This window comes from Muntiacus reevesi, chromosome 5, assembly GCF_963930625.1.
Source record: "Muntiacus reevesi chromosome 5, mMunRee1.1, whole genome shotgun sequence".
Classification (NCBI taxonomy): domain Eukaryota; kingdom Metazoa; phylum Chordata; class Mammalia; order Artiodactyla; family Cervidae; genus Muntiacus; species Muntiacus reevesi.
In genome coordinates, this window is record NC_089253.1 from 116204575 (window position 1) to 116227388 (window position 22814).

At 42.0% G+C, this 22814-nt stretch overlaps 1 protein-coding gene across 2 annotated transcripts in view; it reads right to left on the bottom strand.

Annotated features, from left to right (window-relative positions):
* Positions 1 to 5683, bottom strand: part of PPP2R5A (protein phosphatase 2 regulatory subunit B'alpha) — a 69911-nt gene extending 64228 nt beyond the window's left edge. The window contains exon 1 of one of the 2 annotated variants that reach the window (XM_065936247.1): positions 4747 to 5680. In XM_065936247.1, the coding sequence (XP_065792319.1) occupies positions 4747 to 4936 (190 nt within the window). In that variant the 5' untranslated portion in view covers positions 4937 to 5680. Of the gene's footprint in view, positions 1 to 4746 lie in introns of both variants that reach the window. The other variant, XM_065936248.1, reaches the window with a different exon arrangement.
* Between the last annotated feature and the right edge of the window lie 17131 nt (positions 5684 to 22814).

Genomic DNA, 22814 nt, shown 5'->3' on the forward strand with positions numbered 1-22814 from the left:
CAACGATGACACTAATTTCTCTAGAGGTATACCCTAACCTAAAAGTTTTTAAAAATTAAAAAATAAGTTGACTAGAAGAAATATGGTATTACTAATACTTCCAGAAGATAGTTGTAAAATGACTAAAATGTTATATATTCCTTTGTAAACAAACACTTTTAACATATTCAGGTGAATTTCAACTCTCCTTTAATGCTATCCCAATTACTAAAATGGGTTTTGGGTTTAGATGAATGAACTTTGGATAAAAAAATCTATAAACCTTAAAAGTTGAATGAGTAGTGCTCCTCACCAGCACAAAAAAAGTCATTAGTTAGGAAATTTCAAATCACGTCAGTGCTCTTGTACCAGATACCCTAAAAGACCACATCAGTTCACTCAGTCATGTCCAACTCTTTGCGACCACATATATCAAGAAAAACAACAACAAAAACAAAAAATGTTCCCTATAGATAAGGGAACACTTCAAATGAACACCACTATTACAAGCCTCAATACCTCCAGGAGGACCCAACTTTTAAGAATGTAACAACCAAGAAACTGAGGAAATTTGGGAAATTCTTTACCTCATCTGAAGGGGACTTTAATCTCAACACCAGTTTCATTCTGTTCTTTGCCATTTACAGTCTGTCTCCTATGAGGGACGCACACCTGTGTAATTCTACTGGTTAATTCAATTTCTTTGCTTGATAAAAAAAACTTCTAACTATAGCATTCAACATTTAAAAGTCAGTCTACCCTATTTCCATATCCACACTTATGCTGATGTGTGGCTTCACTCAGTGCACATAAATCATATCTGAGATGTGATTACAAATAATTAATACTTTACACTAGCAAAGTTGTACTATTTATGTGAACCCTTCATTTAAAAAATACTTTGAATTTCCAAATATCAAGAGAATGGGAACTAATATTCTTTGCCTATTTTTAGGCACCAATTACATTATTTCGCATAAACTCCACAATCCTAGGGAGATAGAAGGTTTTATCCCCATTTTACAGATAAGGAAAGCAACTCAGAAAGATTAAACGTTTACCTTTGACCCAGGGCTGACCCCAATGACCCAACTTGATTATCATCCTGCTCAAATGTTCATAAAGCAGGTTAACAGCAAAAATACTGAAATCATTTAACCTGGGTGCCAGTGTCAACTGCCGTCCAGAGAAATAATCACAGGCCTGAAACTAAGCTCTTTAAGTCTCAACATCACATCTGGGAATAATATTGGTCTTGCACAGAGTTGCTGGGATGATACAATGATATGTAATTTTTGTAAAAATACAGGGTAGTGGATTCTCACACAACATTACCTCAGTAGGTGCGAAAAAGAAACAGATAGCCGGGATTAGGTATTATACAACTTTCTGGACTGTTTCACTTATTATGATTGATATTATTTTTATAATTTACAAATGTAAGGAAAAGTATAAAATAATTTAAAAATGCTGTTATATAACTGTACAACATCTATTATTCTAACCAAACCAATTCTTTCAGAGACACAAAACAGGTTAAACAGACAGAAAAACTTACCATTAACAGGTTATTATTCTTTTTGAAAGTTAAACGTTTCCTAACTGTTGGTTACTAGCGGAAAATTTTAAGGTAGAAAAATTAAGGACAATACTAATGTAAATATAAATACAGAGAGATGATTAATAGAATGTCCCTACTTTTATTTTCTCATACTTAGTTCTCAGAGGAACTTATAGAACTAACGTAACAAATTTCAAGTGTTTTGGAAAAAAATTGTTTTTAAGCTATACAAGGCAGATTGAGGGCCTACATAACAGTTTCTCATTTTTAAAAACTCCTTTTAAACATGGCTTGTTTTTAAAATATTTTCTTTAATAAAATAGAATTTTCTCTGAACATTTTTACCATTTTTACCATTACTAAGTTATTTTGCACAAATAAACTTCTTTAGAGGAAAAAATGGGGTTATTTTGTTAATCTTTACCCACAGTATGCTTTGAGGAAAATAGCTGGCACCTTTCCAGCTCAGATCCATGTGGACAAAGTGTAACATAAGCAGGTTGGTATAAACACTGAAAAGATCTTGGATGCCCACAAATATCTGAATCACTCCACTGTAAGATGTTATTTCAGAGAAGGAAGAAAAATTCTCTTTCATACACATATTACAGGGCTTTCCACTGGTTTTTGTAAAGGCCACAAATGGAAAAAACTACTACTGACAGAAAAAGCACACAACATGTGGTATCAAGGACACTGCCAAAGTACTAAGTGAAGCAACTGAATTTTTAAAAAACCACTTTTCACGCATTTTGGCAACTGGAGTAAAAGTCATTTTTCCTATTAGTGGGTAATCTAAGTAAGAATCTCATTCCTCAATTAAATTTACATAAATTTATCCTGAATACATAAATTTCCTTATAAAGAATACTATATTTTCATGTGAAACACATAGATTAAATCTAAAATTTCGATTTTTTTCTCTACTAGTGAGCAAAATACTATAAATAAAACATTTAATGGCACCTTCAACTTGTTGAACTATACACCATATAACTTAGATGATTACTGTGCATTTTTGCTAGGCTTTTAAAAGCAAAATATATTAAGGTTGGATCTCCTGGCTTAAAGTAACTATCAATATAGGTTTAAAATTCAATTATTTTTATTAAATACAAATAAATATTATATATAAAAGGACAATATAAGATGAACTTATTTGCAAAGCAGAAATAGAGACACAGATGTGGAGAACAAACATATGGACACTAAGCAGAGAAGAGGGTGGTGGGATGAACTGGGAGACTGGGCATGACATATATACACTGCTATGTAAAAAATAAACAGATAATGAGAACCCACAGGGACTCCTACTCAGTGCTCTGTGGTCTTAATGGGAAGGAAATCTAAAAAACAGAGGGTATATGTAGAACTGATTCACTTTGTTGTACATTAGAAACTAACACAATATTGTAAAGCAACTATACTCTAATAAAAATTAATAAAAAATGAAAAAAAAATATAAAGAACCACAATATCTTACTGAAAAGCAAAGACATATGAAAGAAAAACACTAACACTAGCACCAAACCTTCAAAAATAATTTGCCAATTTAATGGGGAAAAAACCCAATAATGTAAAAATAACTATGATGCTTTAGTTAAGTTTAAAATTTAAAATTCATGAATAGCAGTTCAATGTCCTAACAAGTACGATAATACTGTTTTATAGCTATGACATCACTCAAGAATTAAAGTCTTGGCAACATCTACCATCGTGGTCTACTGTAGGCTATGATATGTACGTCTGAACAATTTTTGTATACTAAAGAGCAAATCATAAACACAGTACCACAGGCTACTCATCTTAAATAAAACTTTCTTTCAGAAGCCAGTTTGATTCTGGCGGTGGGATGCTTAGAAGCACCCCAAGAAGCAGGGTAATGTAAGATGTGAATGGGGCTCCAAAGTTACTGCAGGTCAACTGTGATTTGATCTGGGGTTTTCTCTAGACTCCTGGCCAAACCAAGAGTGGATTCCTAGGCCTAAAGACAAATCAGAACCAAGCTGGCCTCGAACCGGATGCTGGAGCTCTTTTAAATTGATCGAAAAACCTCCTGAACATTATCTATTGAAGAACAGAAACTTTATTTCCTGGTCTTGCAAAACAGATGATCTAGATTTCAATCAGGTTTCTTTTCCAGAAAAAAGAAATTCAAATGTTTAGAACCATTATCATCTTGTTCCATGACAATGTCTACCTCATAAAAAGCAAAGACCTTAAAATTATAAAATTAAAAGGTAGTAATCCACAAAAAATAAACTAGAACGGCAGGAACCAATTTCTTTTTTTTTTCAATCCTCTAAACCTAGTGGGAAAAGTAAGGGAGCCAGAAGGAGTGCCAAGTTCTCCTGTGAGGCATTAGGCAGAGACACCAATTTGAATTACTGTACAAACCTACACAGTCCCTGGAATCACTGCTTGGCGAACCAAGTTCCCATTCCATTGCAAGGCACCACGACCTACTCCTTAATACTTTTCCAACTCTACCGTGTGTATCTTCTCAGACAATATTTTAAATCTTCCCATTCTTTGGGCTAAAGAGTAACATTTAAATCTAATGACCCAGTAAGTAAGACACTACCCTGGTCAGATTTTTAGGCTTTTTCTTTATAAATCAATCTTAAGGCAGGTAACTCTTAACCGGTGTACGCATTAGGATTCCTGCTCCTAAGACTCTTTGGAAAGATCAGAGAGAAGTAAAAGAGTGTGCGCAAAGACGCTTTATAAGTGGGAAAGCAAAAGATTAGCTAAGAGAGGCCGAAAAGAGGAGGCAGGTCTCAGAAAAGTGAAGGTCGGAACGTAAGACAGGTTGTTACAACAAGATAGGGAAGGGCAAGATTCGAGGAAAAAGATTGAAAAAAAAAAAAGTCTACCCCTCCGAACTCAGGAGGAGAGTTGCAATCCCAAGGGCAGGACCCGAGCGCGCAGGTGGGGAGGGAGGGGTGCTGGCCTCCTCCAAGAAGGGAAGAGTTAAAGTGAACCCAGATAAGTGAGGGGGGAGAAAAAGCAAGACTCTTTTAAAACATCCAACCTGTCTGAAATCATAAAGAGGGTGGGAGGACGCCAAGGAAGCTTGGGGAACGCGAGCCCCATGTGGGCAGAAGGAACCCCCCACCTCCCGCCCCCGAGAAAGCAAAGACTCCAGCGGCGCCGAGGAGAACCCGTGCGTTCCTCCCCGGGCTGCGCCCTCGGAGGTTACCTACCTTTGAGTTGGGGCAAGGGGTGCAGCTCCGGCTGGTTGCACTGGCAGCGGAACTGCGACGAGCCCTGCGAGCGCTTCTGCCTCTGCGCCTTGCGCACCGATTTCCGGGTGAAGCCGTCCACTTTCTCGGCGGCCGAGATGGCGGCGCTGGCAGCCCCCGCCGCCGGCGGCGGCGGCGACGACGACGACATCTCCGCGGCCCTGGCGCTTGGCAGCTCGGGCTGCTGCTTGCACGGAACGGGCAGCGGCAGGAGGAGGAGGCGGGGGAGAGGCGCCGAGGAGCTCGCGCCCCTCCGCCCCGTGCCCCCCGGCCGCACCGCCCTCCCGCTCCCGGGTGCCCGCCGAGCTCTCTCCTCGCCGCCCGCCGACGCCTCACGGCCACATCTCAGGGCCGGAGGTTCCCGGTCCCCGCCGCTCGGCGAGCTCCCCGGGGCTGGCGGGGGCGGAGGGGGGGTGGTGTGTGAAGAAGTTGTTGACTCCCGAGTTCCGAGGGCGGGTGGACAGGAGCCCGAAGTTCAGACAACTGAGGCGAGGGCGCGAGGGCGCGGACGTCGAACGCGCCTCTCGTCCCTGGCGGCCCGGGTCCCCGGCCGGCCGGCCCGCCAGCACCTCAGTGGCCGCTGCCAGGGCAGCCCGCCCTGCCTCGAGCCTCCTCCCGAGGCGCTGCCATCGCGGGGCCCTCCGAGCCGCTGTCTCCACCGCCGGCGCTCTTCCCTGTCAGCGCCGACCCCTCATCTCCCGGGGCGGTGACCCGCTGCCCCGGCCCCGGGCGCGCACACACACACACACACACACACACACACTCGCTCCTCGAAGCGCCCAGCGGTCCGAACCCCCTCCCCCACGCGCCCTTCCGCCGCCCACAGAGAACCCCTGGCGAGCGGCCGCTACAACTTGAGAAGGTGCTGGGAGAGGAGAGGGGCGGGCGGCTGCAGGGGGAGTGCGAGCGTGTGCGCGCGCGCGCGTTGGGGGCGCGCGGACCGGGGGCGGGGCCTCGGGGGGGGATGGGGGAGGGAAGAGATTGACTGACAACTTCCGCGGGGTCCGGCCAGCCTCTCGGAAGCTAGGGATGGAGTTGCGGGGTGGGAGGTAGGAAAGCATGCCAGCTCCCTCAACCAATCGCAAGGCGAAGCGGCCCAACGGGCTGAGGCGTGGCCTCCTGCAAGGTCTTATCAAACTGGGAGGTCGGGCGGAGCGAAGGGGGCGTCGTTACGTGACGGACCTCGGCCACAGCCAATCGTAAGTGAAGACGGCTTAGCGGAGTGCCCCTCTTACGTCACAATGGCGTAACTCTTGAAGGCTAGAGGGGAGGTGCCGCTCCAGCAGCGAGCATACGTGCACGCCTGCGCGACAGCTCAAGGCGATGGGTACGTGGACAGCCTATGAGGAGACCGGGAAACTAGAGTAGGGAGTTTAGAGAGCAAAAGGGAAGGCTCGTACCCTTTCCTCCCCTCTCTGCTGGCCAATAAGGAGCTGAAGCGACTGGTGGGGCGCTTGAGGGCGGGAGCGCGAAGGCGTGCCAAGTGTTACGTCACTGGAAAGGGGTGGAGCAACAAGCCGTGTGATTGATGGCTGAAATCGCCCCGCGGAGGAAGGCGAGGAAATGAGCTTGTCCAATGGGAGAGAGATGCTGGACTCTTGGGCGGGCTTTGGAGCGTCTCTGGCCCTAAGCCGCGCACTAGGAAGTTACCGGATAAATTTACAGCTCTCTGAAGGTTCTGGCAGCGCAGTTCCTGAGAGCTGTTTTAGCGCGAGTTCGGACTGTCTGGTGCCTACTACTTCAAACCCTTTCCCAAATCCACATCCTCCAAGAAGAGGTTTCTCATTCCCAATTTAACATCCTACTAATTTTCCCTTTTCTTCAGCCGGAGACCTTGAACTGCTTCTACAGGACGAGTATGAATTCGCTGATCAGAAGTTTGTAGATTTGAGGACTGGCCGTTTACTCTTACTAGGATATCTTACAGGTTCCATCCAGATTTTAAACTTCTTAAAGACCGGAAATGCTGGTCATCTTAGTTTTTTGTCCGGTGCATTCTGTATAATGATGCCTAATAAAAATAAGTGAACTGCACAGCTTGTCTTGTCTTTGGCTTAGTGGACCCCAATCTCCATTTCTCTTCCACCAGCCCCAGATCTTTTCCTTTCGACATGCTAAAAATAGCTGCCATATATTTAAGCAACACTACCTGATGCACAGGTAAAGAAGGTGGTAGGAAGTTGAATTCTAGATCTAGAATCAAATGCTACCTTAAAATAGTTCCCTCCTTACATTCACTGAGTAGTGAAATTGTACACAAGCGTCCTAGTCAAGGAGGTTCAAACTTCAGCAGTGTCTTAGACTTTTTTCTCATCCAATCAAGCTCCAGACTGTGTTGAATCTATTATAAACAAACGTTCAAACCAAGCTTTCCTTATAATTTGCTTAACCGATCCCCAAATATAGTTCAGGGCTTTCAAACTCACTGCTAGATAAGTGTTTTTAAGTGCCACATTTATTTTATTGGCACATTATTTATTTATCTTCACACGTGAAGAACCATCCAGTACCTGTGGAGTAAAGTCCCAATTCCACGTTCTCCTCATTCTAACTCATGGATGTCTTTCCAGGCATAAATTGTGCCATGTCTCTACACAAATTCTTTTTTCAATTTAGACACATCATTCTACATACTGATATCCTAGAAGCAGCTTCCTTGACCATCACTAGCTCTAATATCTTGAAATAATCCATTTCCCCCCCCCCATCATTTTGAGGCCCATCTTTTCTTCAAATCTTAGCTCAACCCCTATGTTTCCTGAAGCCTTTCATGATAATCTGGCTCAAAGTGATGCCTTCCTTCTTTGCATTCCTAAAGCATGTATTGGGGCTTCCCTGGTGACTCAGACGGTAAAGAGTGGCCTGCGATGTGGAAGACCTGGGTTTGATCCCTAGGTTAGGAAGATCCCCTGGAGGAAACCAGGGCAACCCACTCCAGTAGTCGTGTTTGGAGAACCCCCTTGGACAGAGGAGCCTGGCGGGCTACAGTCCATGGGGTCGCAAAGAGCCGGACACGACTGAGCGACTAAGCTCAAAGCATCTATCACCTACACCACTCACAAAGTCTGTCCTCATATAAGGTCAGAGATTGCAGGTGCTATGTATGCTCTTTCTTCCCTGGATGTTTGTAAACATCGAAAGAATAAGGGACCTCCGGTGGTCCAGTGGTAAACAATTTGCCTGCCAGTGCAGGGGACGTTTCATCCCTGGTCCGGGAAGATCCTACGTGCCGCAGAGCAACTCAGCCTGGACGCCGCTATAACTGAGGCCACGAGCCTAGAGCCTGTGCTCTGCCGCAAGAGGAGCCACCTCAGTGAGAAGCCCAAGCGCTGCAACCAGAGAGTAGCCCCCACTTTCTGCAGCTAGCGAAAGCCTGCGTTCAGCAATGAAGACCCAGCACAGCCAAAAAGAAATTAATAAATGAAATTAATAAAAAAAAAGAGTAAGGACTCGGTTATTTTATACCTTTGTATCTCTTACTGAACAAAGTATAAATATGCAGTATGTACCAATCTAATTTTTAATTCTCAAGAACAAAGTTTCTAAAAGTATATTAATTGGATTACCTGCATAAGAATCCTCTGCAGGGCTTATTTAAAATGCAGATTCCTGGGCCTGACACACAGAATTCTCCCAGACACACAGAATCAGAACCGAAGGGAAAAGCACTAACATATCTTTTTTTTTTTTGCCGCATGGCATAACATGTGGGATCTTAGTTCCCTAAGCAGAGATTGAACCTGTGCGCCCTGCGTTGGAAGCACAGAGTCTTAACCACTGGACTGCCAAGGAAGTCCCCTGAGAAATATATTTTTACTAAGTTCCCTAGGTCATTCTTATGCACATGAATGTTTGAAACTCTATTCTCTAGTCACCTGGATGTTATTTAAAATAGATCATAAATGTCCAGAATTTGTAATAAAGAGAATTTGCATAGACTAAGAAGGGGAAACAGACAGCAGAAAGCACGCCAACAAAGATAAATTTCATACTGGAATATGACAGATAATAAATGATGGAAAATAGAGACTGAACAGAACAGTTAGAAAATAGATACTGGAAACAAAATTCTTGGGAGGCTTGGAACCAGCAAAACTGTCTGGGTTTTCTGAAACAGCCTCTTGGAGAAGAATTTTGAGAAAAATTTTAAAGAAAGTGTGAGTCAAAACCGAAGAAGAAAGCAAGATGGCATTCTAGATTCAAGTTACCAAACATTTTCAGTGGGATGGAAAGGACCATAGCCAAAGACTCAAAAGGCCTGACTTTATTACTTATAGTATGGCCCCATCAAGTCACTTACCCTCTCAGAGGCTTGGTTTCCACATTTTTATGTCAGAAAAAAAAAAAGTAACCAACCTTCTTTACAATATTGGCATGAGTTTTAAATATGATACATAAAATAACAACACTTGGAAAAGTGAATATCATGCACTTGATAATTTTATGAACATATGTATGAACATATGTATTATCATGTACATGATATTAATCACTTCTCTTCTATGCACTGTCTTAAGTAAATAAGGTATCTGAGTCATAAACAGATTCGGTCCCTAAGAATCATCTAACAGAAAGCCGCAATCTTAGTGCTGAACTGTTTGTACCCCTGACAAGCAAGAGTGTCAGTGATGATTCCATGCTGTAGAACTCCTGTTTTTCCCCATATTTGAAGAGCCATATATAAGTCAGAGGCCAAGACTTCATCACTGGCAAATTCTTTGCTTTACTTTATCCTTACAAGACTTGAATTCTTTACTGATTTCCTTCTTTTATTCACAATGACTAGCTTGCTGGGGAAAATAAGCAAGGAGATCAAATCAGTCAATCCTAAAGGAGATCAGTCCTGAATATTCATTAGAAGGACTGACGCTGAAGCTGAAGCTCCAATACTTTGGTCACATGATGCGAAGAACTGACTCACTGGAAAAGACCTTGATGGTGGAAAAGATTGAAGGCAGGAGGACAAGGGGATGACAGAGGATGAGATGGTTGGATGGCATCACCGACTCGATGGACATGAGTTTGGGCAAGCTCCAGGAGTTGGTGATGAACAGGAAAGCCTGGCGTACTACAGTCCATGGGGTTGCAAATAGTCGGACATGATTGGGCGACTGAACTGAATGAGATGACAATATCTACAACAGCAGAATCATGGTCTTTTAATGGTTTAAAGTGTGCATTAGAGGAAAAAACATTCCAGCAACTCTGATGACTAAGCATATTATTTATGCTTTAAATTTCAAGAATACTAGAAGAAATTTTTTTAAAGAGTGCATCAGAGACAGCATTATGTGCAAATCACTGTGAAATTCTCTAAAGCATGTCTAAGCAAAGTTTTGGCTGCCAACATTTCTCTTTCCTTAAGATGATTCCCAAACGGTACTCCTATAGAACACCAAACAAATATGCTTTATCTGAAAATCAAATAGTAGTGATCTTTTCCCAATTTACAGAAACAAAATAAACTTTTTCCTTGTATCTTTCTTGGAATTTTGATTCTTACAACTGTGCTATTGTACTTGAATCTAAATCAAGATAGTACCATAAAACATTAATTTTTAATATATCATTCCTTCTTATTTAAATACATTTAAATTATGTAAAATTGCCTTCCTGGGAGGCAATCAATGCTATCAGATTCTTTTATGTATTTCTAGAGATAGAATCAGTTTACTCTCTTAAGATTTAATAAATTAACATTTTTAGAGGCTCCACCAAAAGCTACATGATTTATAGGTATTTCATCACTGAAGATGGAGTAGAAAATGGCAATCTACTCCAATATTCTTACCAGGAAAATTCCATGGACAGTGGAGCCTGGTGGGCTACAGTTCTTGGGCTTGCAGAGTTGGACACGACTGAACAACTGAGCATGCATCACTGAAGAAGTTTGAAAACCACTGCTCTATACTTCAGTGAAGCTTCCAGAGTTCTTACAGATTTATTCATATCTATGCATTCATTCTTTCATCATCTTATTAACGCACTCATGTTACAGATATTATACATGCATGCTATGAATCAACAGAATATGAAATTTGAAGGGACCTTAAATGCTAATCAGGTCAAGTTGTTACCTGACCCCAGGTAAACCAAGCAGGTCCTCCTCACAGACCTCAAACTGATCCAAACTGGAAAGTCCTTTTTTTTTTTTTTTTTTTAACAGGACTTACAGGAGACTTTTGTTTCTTATATAATGAAATCTTCTGACTAATAACTTACTCGCCAAGTGGTCAAAGATTTTGGGCACTTGGTTTTCATAAACTAAATTCAGTACTTTTTAGATTTTTTCCCAAGAACTCTGATTCTGTGTTGTCTTTCTGGCCACTGTTCAAACACAAGTGCACATTGAGACAAGTGGAATTTCAGCAATTTTCAGGAAGGACCCTTTGTCAACAGGGCAAGATCAGTAGCCATGGTTTTCAGTTGGTGCCATTTTTGCCATAAATTGCTGTCAGTTAAGCTTGTCATGATTAAATAAGTTTGTTGTGGGCTATTGTCCAGGCTATTGTGTTGGCCAACCAAGAACCCAGACTAGGTCAGTGGCTGTAGAGATGATTAGATTGGAGATTTATCTTAGCGGAGGATTACATAGGACTTTCAGAAGGAATGAATGTGAGCTGCTGGTACAGCAGAGGTATTACTAATTCCCCCAAAATATTTGCTGGTGCACTTACACTTTATGATTATCTCTGAATCCTTTTCCCATAGCTGTGAGGTCTTTTGCCCCATCTAAGTGGGCTGAGTCGAAAATACTGGATAACCCCTGATGTGGGCAATACTTTACCTGTATACTAGATGAGGAACTAGAATAGTTTGAAGGAGCTCAGCTCATGACATATCTTTTCATCCTTGCAGAGTGGGGTTTAAAAGACCGATATTGGTGAACTCTCCACTCTTTAAATCAACCCCGCAAGTATTTTCAAGTGTCATCCATGTGCCAGGCAATATGCCAGACACTAGGAATGAAAAGATAAATGAAGCAAGGACCTTTCAATTTAGTGAGGAGGGATAGCACAAACAAATGATCAAAGAGTATATCCTAAGTGTTCCTTACAGCACTGTGTAAACACTGTGGAAAGAGCAAATTTGGTTTGCAAAGAGAGTCAGAGAAAATGTAACAGAAAGAGTAGTGTTTGAAGTGAGTCTTGAAACAAAACAAAAATTTTATATGGATAAGGACAAAAACAACGGAGAATACTTGCCATTCAAGAAACTAATTTACCCACATTTCTTCATTACTAAAAAGATTTTCAGGGAGTTCCCTGGTGGCTTAGTGGTTAGGATTCTGGGTTTTCACTGCCATGGTCCCTGGTTCAATTCCTGGTCAGGAAACTGAGAAAAAAGATTTCAATATCTCAGCCAATGAATTTACTTATTTCACATAACATGCTACCAAAAAAAAAAAAAAATTCCATTTCAGCAGAAGAATATATTATGCAACACCTTGAGTCAAAATTTGACGTGGAGGTGAATGAGCAAAAAGAAAAAGAAAAAAAAAGCAGATTAAATTCAAAACAGAACTGCTCTCTGGCTGTATTTTGCAGCACAGTAATTCTAAAAATACTGTCGTCATTCTTGCTCAGTCCTGTCTGACTCTTTATGACCCCATGGACTGTAGCTCTCCAGGCTCCTCTGTCCATGGAATTTTCCAGGCAGAATACTGGAGTGGGTTGCATTTCCTTCTCTAGGGGATCCTGACCCAAGGATGAAATTCATGTCTCCATCTCCAGCATCTCCTGCATTGGCAGGTGGATTTTTTTTTTTTTTCTTTTAAACCACTGCGCTACCTGGAAAGCCCATAAAATTACTATATGGCTCCTTACTGTTCCACTCATATGCAGACTTTGTACAAACCTGTAACTGATCTTCTTTCATCTGCCTGGAGGAAGCATATAGCAAGTTTTGAAGCAGTCCTTGTCTTAAAATACCTAGTGGCTGCATGCCAGCAATGTTTTTCCTCTTACTGGCTTCCTACTTTGCCTCAAACTTCCAAAAAATAGTCAGTCTGAAAATCTAAGAAATTAACCGTATATCCTCAATATCAGGTGATGTCTATGCTTTGAAGAAGCAGTACTCGTAACATTACAGGATTTTCAGGAATTATTGAACTGGAAATTCTCCAGTGTTTCCAGATCCTAAGATTTGACTTCTGTGCCAAAGGATATAGTTGTTTTTTTCTTTTTAAACTGTGTGTGTCTCTGGGTAGGTATATATAATCACCATCATAAATTTAACACCTACCATACACCAGGCACTATTCATACAACCAATCTGCTAGAAAGAGATCAAACAAGATTATTAACGTCTCTCTCATCTGTGTGACACTCATCTTTATTCTCCTAGGATTCTCCTATTCTCTTTGTTTCCAGTGATTTCTGTCATGTCCAGGAACAAATTTTTTATATTCTAGCATCTCTGGGTTCTCTATTCTTCTCTTGTAGAAATCAGTAGAGCCTGGAGAAGAGAATGGCAAACCCACTCCAGTATTCTTGTCTAGAGACTCCCATGGATGGAGGAGCCTGGCAGGCTACAGTCCGTGGGGTCACAAAAAGTCAAACAAGACTGAGTGACTAACACTTGCTTACTTATTTGTGGTTGTTAGATAATCTAAAGAATTTCAGGCATCAAAACTTGTACACAGTGACACCCAAAAGTTAAAAAAAAAAAGAAAGAAAGAAGTGGAAATTCGAGTTCTGTTTATTCAGTCTGTATAGAGGCATTCACAAAGAAATTTAATTGACTGGATTGAACTCTCACTGCTATGACGCCTAGCACTGTAAAAAATTTGTAAATGTGACGCTATGAAGTACTGTTACCTAGTGTAAAATGAGCTTATTGAGAGATATAATGATGTCCAATGTTTCCTATTCATTCACTCAAAAAATATTCATTAATCTGTAATGTTCCTGGTTTATTCCAGGTGCTCGGAGGGTAGCCATGAGTGACGTAAGACTGACTTCCTGGAGTTGACCATCAGTGGGGAGAGCTCACATCAATCACAATTCAACCATGAGGACTTCCCTGGTGGTCCAGTGGCTAAAATTCTGCGTCCGCATTGCTGGGAGCCGGGGTTCAATCTACGATCAAGGAGCTAGATCCCACACACCCTAACAAAGATGGAAGGTCCTGCATGCTGCAACGAAGACTCAGCACAGCCAAGTAAATAAATAAATGAATAAATTTTTAAAAAAAAAATTCAACTAAGAGAACAAAGCAGGGAATATACACCAGAGGAAATATGGTATAATTTACAAACACAGATGGGCTAACCAGGAGGGCTGGTCATCCTATGGACCAAACAGGCAACATCACCGATTGATGAGGCCTGTTATAAACACACAGCCTATGGCTAAATATTGTTGTCCCAACCCTAAGGGAGCACCAACTCGAGGGGGAGAGATGAGGCATAAGCCCAGGAAAAGACATTAATGACTTCTCTCCCAGGACAGTATTTGATGAGAGTCAAGACAAAGTCCAAGGGAGCTCACAGGTGGCGCTGGTGCTGAGATCGTGGCTGGAGCCAGAGGAGTGGGCATGATTAACTAAGTAAAGTAGAAGTGTTGAGGGAGAGTGCCATTTAAGCGATTATTACACACCTCTCCAACACAAAGGGTCCAGTTTATTACGCCCCACCTCCCCCCACCCTCTGTCTCACTGCTTGGAATGAGTGTCCGCCAGTCAGTGAGGGCAGGAAGGGTGTGAAGGCACTTGGGTTGGGAAGTATAGGCATGTAGATGTCTTGACTCAAGAAGGTGATTTCTGAAGGAGTAGTGGGAGAGAAAGCAGGAAAAACTATATTCATTCAGTCATTCAAGAAACATTCAGTTCAGTTCAGTTCAGTTCAGTCGCTCAGTTGTGTCTGACTTTTTGCAACCCCATGAACCGCAGCACCAACTCCCGGAGTTCACCCACCTCATGTCCATCGAGTCAGTGATGCCATCCAGCCATTTCATCCTCTGTCGTCCCCTTCTCCTCCTGCCTTCAATCTGCCAACATCAGTGTCTTTTCAAGTGAGTCATCTCTTCACATCAGGTGGCCAAAGTAATGGAGTTTCAGCTTCAGCATCAGTCCTTCCAACGAACACCCAGGGCTGATCTCCTTCAGGATGGACTGGTTGGATCTCCTTGCAGTTCAAGGGACTCTCAAGAGTCTTCTCCAACACCACAGTTCAAAAGCATCAATTCTTTGGAGCTCAGCTTTCTTTATAGTCCAACTCTCACATCCATACATGACCACTGGAAAAACCATAGCCTTGACTAAATGGACCTTTGTTGGCAAAGTAATGTCTCAGCTTTTCAATATGCTGTCTAGGTTGGTCATTCAATGATTATTGAATCATTCAAGAAACATTCAATGATTATTATTGGCTAGTTGGTGCCCTAGGTTCTGGGGATAGGAAAGAAAGCAACAACAACAATAGGTTTTTCCCTCAGAGTGTCTGGGAGAGTAAGTAAAATGAAATCACAAAAGCAAAAATCCCCACAAACCACCATAAACGGTATAATAATTGCTGTGTCAGAAGTAAGCAGAGAAGTAGAATGCAGAATCTATGGGGGTGGGGAGCAAGACAGCTTTTCTGGAGGAAGAGGTTCTAGAATTGAGAATTGAAGCACAAAAGGTGTTAGTCAGGAAAACGCAGAAAGGGGAACTTATTCCAAGAAGCAGGAAGAAGATGTTTAAGGCAAAGCCCTGAAAGAAGCAGGTACATACGTCGGGAAGTTGAAGGGAGTTTGGTATGAAAACTTTGAGGAAGCAGCAGACAAAGAAGATATATCAGAAGATGGAGTGTCTGTAAGTCTGGACTTCATGCTGGAGTCAGTGCAGAGATGTCAAAGAATGTCTGAATGGAAGATGTCTCGTGGAAAGCAGTGTTTTAAGAGCGCTGGGTGGGGAAAGTGGAAGCCAATGAGATTAGGTGGAAGTGAGGATAAGTGTCCAGGATAAGGACTTGGCTGAGTGGTGCTAAGCAAAGTGTATCAGCCCCCTGTGGAGATTTTCTAAGCTCTACAGTATTTTGAAAAAAATCCCAAATGACAGTCCAGACTACCCAGCCCCCCACCCCATTCCCCCTTCCTTGATGACCACAGGATTTAACTTAAAATGGCCCTGAGAACAGGTATGAAAGACTTTATAAGAAATACCAGCGACACTGAATGGATGTGAGGATGGATGGCAATTCAAAGGGAAGAATTACAAATGGTGCCAAGAATTTGAATTGGTGGACAACGTGAACTCGAGGCCTTTAACCAAAAGGTCAAGAGCTAAGCCAGTTTTCTCTTGTGACTAGGGAATGAAAGGAGTGTCAGAGGAAGGAAGGAAAGGGGACGCAAAGATGAATCTGAGGCTAGGCACGTCGAGTTAACAGAGTTTCTTAAGGTCATTGAGGCGGAGAGCTGGATCTTTATTTTTAAAAAGAGGCGATGATATGCTAGATATTAACAGAGGGAAAAATGAAGACTAGACTGGGCTGACCACCTGGAGTAGGCCGGAGCAAAGAGGGAAATTACACAAACAACACAAACCTCTCTTTCTTCTTCAAGGAAAAGAAAAGAATGACAGAAGCAAATGGGCAAAAGATGTGCAGCCTGCCGTGTGCCTCGGGGATCTCCAGGGCTAACCACGAAGAAGGGCTGCACTAGGAGAAGCAGGCCCAGCCGCTGTGGCAGGGAGTCAGGGATGAGGAACACAGCGGCCCTTGCCGCTCACAAATAGGGCTCAGCAGGGACTTTCCTGGTGGCCCAGTGGTTAAGACTCTGCGCTTCCAATGCAGGGTGGCGCCAGCTAACTCCCCGGTCGGGGTCACTGTGTTTTAAAAATGGTGAAATTGAGCTGACCAGTTCAATCCAGCCTCCCAGTCATGTCCGACTCTTTGCAACCCCACGGACTGAAGCATGCCAGGCTTCCCTGTCCATCACCAACTCCCAGAGTTTGCTCAAACTCATGTCCATCGAGTCAGCAATGCCATCCAACCATCCCATCCTCTGTCGTCCCCTTCTCCTGCTGATACTTGGGCATTTGTGAAAGGGGAAACCCAGACACAGAGAGAATTCTCTGCAATGTGCGTTAGATCCAGCCAGCAGACAGACTGCTAACCTTCAGGTAGCAGAGTAAGGATTCCCCAAAGCGAGCTAGATAAAGGAAGAAAGAGAGACTTGAGCATCACTTTAGAGAATGTCCACCCACAGGAAAAGTGACACTGAAGTAGCACCAGCAGAGTAAAAGCCAGAACAGATGGGTTGCAAAAACAAAAACAAAGGAAATGCATTGACTTAGACTCCTGGGGAGAAAGGAAGTAATAGCCTGTTAGTGACATCAAGGAGGAAAGTTAGAAGACAGTTTGACGTGTGCAGAAAAATATTTTTATTGACTTAAGCAAGAGCTATTTTAGTAGTGCAAAAAGAAATCACAGTGAAAAAACTTGCACTTCCAGACATGAAAATTAACAGAAACTGGATTAACCCTCTCACAGGACACAAGAAATTTGGGCAAAAATGCATGAAATAACTGTTTTCATCGTACAACACATAGTGCAGGACTGTGATTCCTGGGAGGAGAGAAACAAAGGAAGTACGTATCTGTACAATGTGCCTAACTTTCTGCCTGGAGGCACTTTCCAGATCACAGGAAGAGGGGTCCAAGTAGACAAAACAGTCTTGCTAAAACGAGGGCAAAACGATCAGAGTTTGGGCAGGATGAGGTGGCTGTATTTTTTGAGGCAGAATACCAGAGAACAGGGAGGTATATGGAGAAAGAAATCCTGAGTCCCTCTGAATCTTAAGCTGAATGCTAAACTGCATAAGGTACAACTAACTCTATGGGACTTAGGAAAGAGATTTCAGATTGCTAAAAGTTAACCAAGCTCCTTAGCAGAGCTGGGAAACAATCAAGTTCCAACCAGGCAAAATGGAGAGAACTTGTTGAACTCCTATGGCTTTTAAAGAAGAAACTCTACAGCAGGGATCCCCAACAGGCACCAGTACTATCAAGAAGGTATAAGAGTTTATATTGAAATTGAAAATTTTCACAATAATAATATTAATAATAATTTATTTTCATATTTTCAAACTTGAATTAATATACAGAAGATTTCCGTTGTAACCAAGAGCATTATGTAAGTCAGCTGCAAAAACTAAAATAAAAACATGAGTATTTTATATAAATATGAATATCGATGAATTCATAGTTGCTTTTCAATTTGTATAATACTTCTTTGAATTGAACGTTAATAATACTGGGTTTGCAGAAAAGTTAGTGAATTACTTAACTTAGATAGAACTGAAACTGATTTCAATTTGTTTCAAAGTCAGGTCATTTCTTCTAAAATTAAAAAACTAAGTTTGACAATACAGATGCCCACATTGGAAGAGTGATATTTGGAACTGAACTCAGTCATTGGAAAACTTCAGTATGCTTGAAATAATTCGAAAAAACTCTACTTTTTTAAACCATAAATTGTATGAAATAGAAGATAACTATTTCTGATGAAAATTTAACATTTGAGTTGAAATGTGGTCTAAGTTTAAAAATGCACCCTGGACTTAGAATAAAAATGTGACATTCAAAACTTTGTCCACCTGATGCAAAGAACTAACTCAATAGAAAAGACCCTGATGCTGGGAAAGATTGAAGGCAGGAGGAGAGGGGACGACAGGGGATGAGATGGTTGGATGGTATCACCGACTCAATGGACATGAGTTTGATTAAACTCTGGGGGACAGTGAAGGACAGGGAAGCCTGGCGCACTGCAGTGCGTGGGGTCACAAAGAGACGGACACAACTGAGCGACTGAACTGAATATACAAAAATATAAATAATACAAAAAGATAATAATTACATGTTGAAATGATAATGTTTTGAAGATATTTGGTATAAAATATGCTATTAAAATTAATTTTACCTTTTAAACTTTTTATTTATTAAAAAAAATTTTTTTGGCCGCACCACACGGCTTACAGGGAGTTTCCTGGCCAGGATTTGAGCCCGTGTCCCCTTCAGGGGTAGGATGGGATCCTAACCACTGGACCACCAGGGAATCCCCTTTTCACTTTCCCTGGTGGCTCAGTTGGTAAAGAATCTGCCTGCAATGCAGGAGACCTGATTCGATTCCTGGGTCAGGAAGATTGGCTGGAGAAGGGACAGGCTACCCACCCCAGTATTCTTGGGCGTCCCTTGTGGCTCAGTTGGTAAAGGATCTGCCCACAGTGTGGGAGACCTGGGTTCAATCCCTGGGTTGGGAAGATCCCCTGCAGAAGGGAAAGGTTACCCACTCCAGTATTCTGGCTTGGAGGATTCCATGGACTGTATAGTCAGTGGGGTCCCAAAGAGTTGGACTTGACTGAGTAACTTTCACTTTCACCAGAACATTTAAATTTACATATGTGGCTAACATCTGTATCTTGCTTTGTATTTCTATTGGCAACTCTACTCTAGGGTAGAGACTTCAGAGACTAAGATTTAGGCTTCAGGTAGCCTAAATTCAAGTCTAAACTCTGATACTTCTTAATTGTATATGTTGAGCAAGTTGCTAAACATCTCCATGCTTCAGTTTTCCCCATCTAAAACATGGGGAATAACAAGAGTTCCTACCTCACTATAAGAGTTGGTATAAGAATTCTTAAATAGTATCTAAAACCTAGGAATTACTATGTGTAATAGCCATCGCTGTAGTTTTATTATTATTATTAACTATGTATCCTTGAGAAATTTCTTAACTGTTAATTCACTCATTTGTAAAATAGTGATAACAACGTGTTTCTCACAAGTTTAGTTATTGAATTAAATGAGATAAGGGATGCAGAATTGTTTGATAGGAGGTAGGTACCCACCACAAACTTGCTGAATCTTCCATGCATTAGCTGGTGTTCAGAGGTTTCTGTAATCTGGCTCAGCTCATGACTCTTTTTTCTTTTGTTTTTTGGAGTATAGTTGGTTTACAAGTTGCATTAATTTCAGGCATACAGTAAATTGAATTGGTTACAGATATACAACATACCTACATATCCACTCTCAGATTCTTTTTTTAACACATACATACATTCTTTTTTTAAAAATTCTTTTGTTTTTAAATTCCTTTCCATTATGGTTTATCCTAAGGAGATTGGATATGGTTCCCCCTCTATACAGCAGGACATTGTTTCAGCTCACTGCTCTTAAATTCAATAGTGTAGGGATGGTAGAGAGGGGAAATACTTCTCAGCTTGGCTTTATTTCCAATCTCCTCAGTTCCACCCTCTTACCATCTAGTCTGAAGGTTTGCATTCCTGTGGAGCCTTCCAGCCCCAACATGATCTCTCTGTCTCTTCTAAATTCCTGAGACACCTCCTACCCGTTGTGGATGTTGTTGCTGTTGTCCCTAAGTCGTGCCCAACTCCTTGGTGACCCAATGGACTGTGGCCCACCAGGCTCCTCTCTTCATGGGATTTTCCAGGCAAGAGTACTGGAATGGGTTGCCATTTCCTTGACATTTAACCATATATTACTTCATATTGTTTTAAAGTAATCATGTAGGGTGTATGTTTTATAAATTGTGAATTTTCCAACAGCACATGATAATTGCTCAAAAAATATTTGGTCCACAAGTGGGGAACATTTGAAAACATTAGAGGGAAGTTCTTTTTTTGAGATTGAACTCAGGAGACTCAAGTATCCTCTACAAAGAACAAAGAGCATCACTGGAGAGAGGAAGTTTTTAGCAAAAGTTTGAGATAAGCTTGAACAGGCAGAACAGAGCTGATGTGGGAAGTAAGAGGGGCAAAGGTGGTAGCAAAGGACAGAGCAGAGGTCAGGAAGCAAAGCAGACACCCACCCTGCGGAACATTCCTAGAACTCAAGGCAAAGCTCCTTCTTTCCCAAGTCCCTCCAACAACTATTTTTAGCCATGTCCAATTTTAGAAAGTGACACAAGGTCTCATTCCAATCAGTTCTTTTGCTGATCTCAGACAGCTTATTCCCAGAAATTCCTTCCTCTTGCCCTGGAAGCTTTCCCTATCCTCAGGTATTTAAGATGTTTGGAAATCTTCTTTCCACCAGAGGCTTTGCTGACCTTCTGAAAGTGAATGAGGTCGGGTGTCTTCTGCACTCACAAATCCCCCTGCTCACTCCATCAGGAGAAGACAACTTACTACTTGGGTTACTGCAGGATCCAAACAGTGCCTGCTCCATGACAGGAGCCCCTGAACACCACTCCAGTGCCACTGAAGGAAGCAACATCATTTTAATGACATTCATGGTAGCATGGGTGATTCTTGTTTGGGTTACAGTGGAGGAAACACAGCTAATGTGGAGAGAAAGAAGCTGTTGTTCAACCATGACTCATGGGCTTAGCTCTCAACACAAGGTTCAAGTTTGTTTTGCATTTTTGTGGCTTTCAGGTGATGGTGAATTGGCAAGGAGAAAGGGAGGCAATATGGTAGAGACAAGAGACAGGATTCAGGCTTTATCACTAAGTTCAGTGTGAGTTTGGGTAGCAATTCATGTGGGTTTGAGGAGGTGCCTTCCCTCCTCAAAATTCTATTATTCTGTATAATGATATCATGCTACGAAATCTGAAAAGTATAACGAAGATGTTTTCTAAAAGGCTGACTGCTACATTGAGACAGAGAGATAACTCAAAAGGAGGTACAAAGGAGTACATAGCAAGGGCAGGGAAGAGGCGGGGTTTAACCCCTGGAACATCTTCCCAGTTAAACATACATCTACATCTTTAAAACCATTCTTCTATTCTAAAGTTAGACTGTGTCATTAGGCCGAGTACACCAATGACAATCATTCCCAGAAGGGGGTTAATCCTCCCCAGGGAAAAGGGTCTCTAATTACTGGACTTGGAGAAGTAGGGCATCTCAAGTCTGCGGCTTTGGCCTCCAGGCTCAGAGACATGGGCCGACAGAGGCCAGCATGTGTGGAGAGGGACCCAGTTGTCTCAGCCCCTTGCTCTCTTTTCACCCAGCCAGGTACAACCAGTCTCTCTCTTCCTTTCTAACTTTGTCCCCAGCCCCCAAGCCAAAATCCGATTACATAATTAAGTACTTAGTAAGTATTCTCTGATGCTGATTTTTAATGAACTTGGCCAGTACTGCTTCCTGTTTTCAAAGAAACCAGTCCATTTAAAAAGCTAGTCCATGCCCCCAATACCCACTGTGTCTTAGAAATCAAATGGACATTTTAAACCATTTTAGAGGGAAAATAATTATATGTAAATAGGTTAAAGTTCTTACAACAGAGAAGGTAGCTATTGAAAAGAGAAACTTGGGTAGCAGAATATGATCGTGATACCAACACTAGTATTTGCCCATCTGTTTGTCTATCTATCTATCCATCGACCTGCTCTACCTATTCTCAGATTGTTCTGAACGAATATCAAAAATATCATGAACATGTGTTCATGTTCATGTCTCCTACAGTCTGCCTTTACCCTGGGATTTTGGAGCAGAGGTAAGAGATATCTATTTGCAAGACTTTGCAAGACATCTTCCTGCCAAAAACTTCTCAGTCCCCTGGGTACTTTTGAAGGGAACCTTAGGATGAAATCTAGAAATTCACATGGAGGCCTCTGAACTTGACCCCAAGCCTACCCATGTTCCTTAGCAGAGTAGAATCAAGATATCTTCACAACATTCTTGGTGCGGGTACTGAATAGTACAGGGCAAAAAAAGAAAACAGAAATGTTAAGGGAGGGGAGTAAAGATATTGGGAGAGATGGTGGGCATGCATTCAGGAGAGGCGCTGTGGTTATTCTCCATAAAACTATTCTCTCTTCTCTCTCTAGACCCATGACTATCAACTGCTGAAGGATTAAAGCTAACACCATTATTTCCCTCCTTAAGATCTTTAATCCCAAGATGCTTGCCATTGCAACCTTGGTTTGACATTCAGTCCTGCCTGTATCTTCTTCCTCAACACTCCCTGCCACACTTAAATACTTCTAATTCCCCGTGTGCTCTCTCCTTTCAGTAGCATCACCCATGTTGAACTCTGAGAATGCATTCTCCCACCTGGACCACTTCCATTTTCTGTTTGTTCTTTAAGAT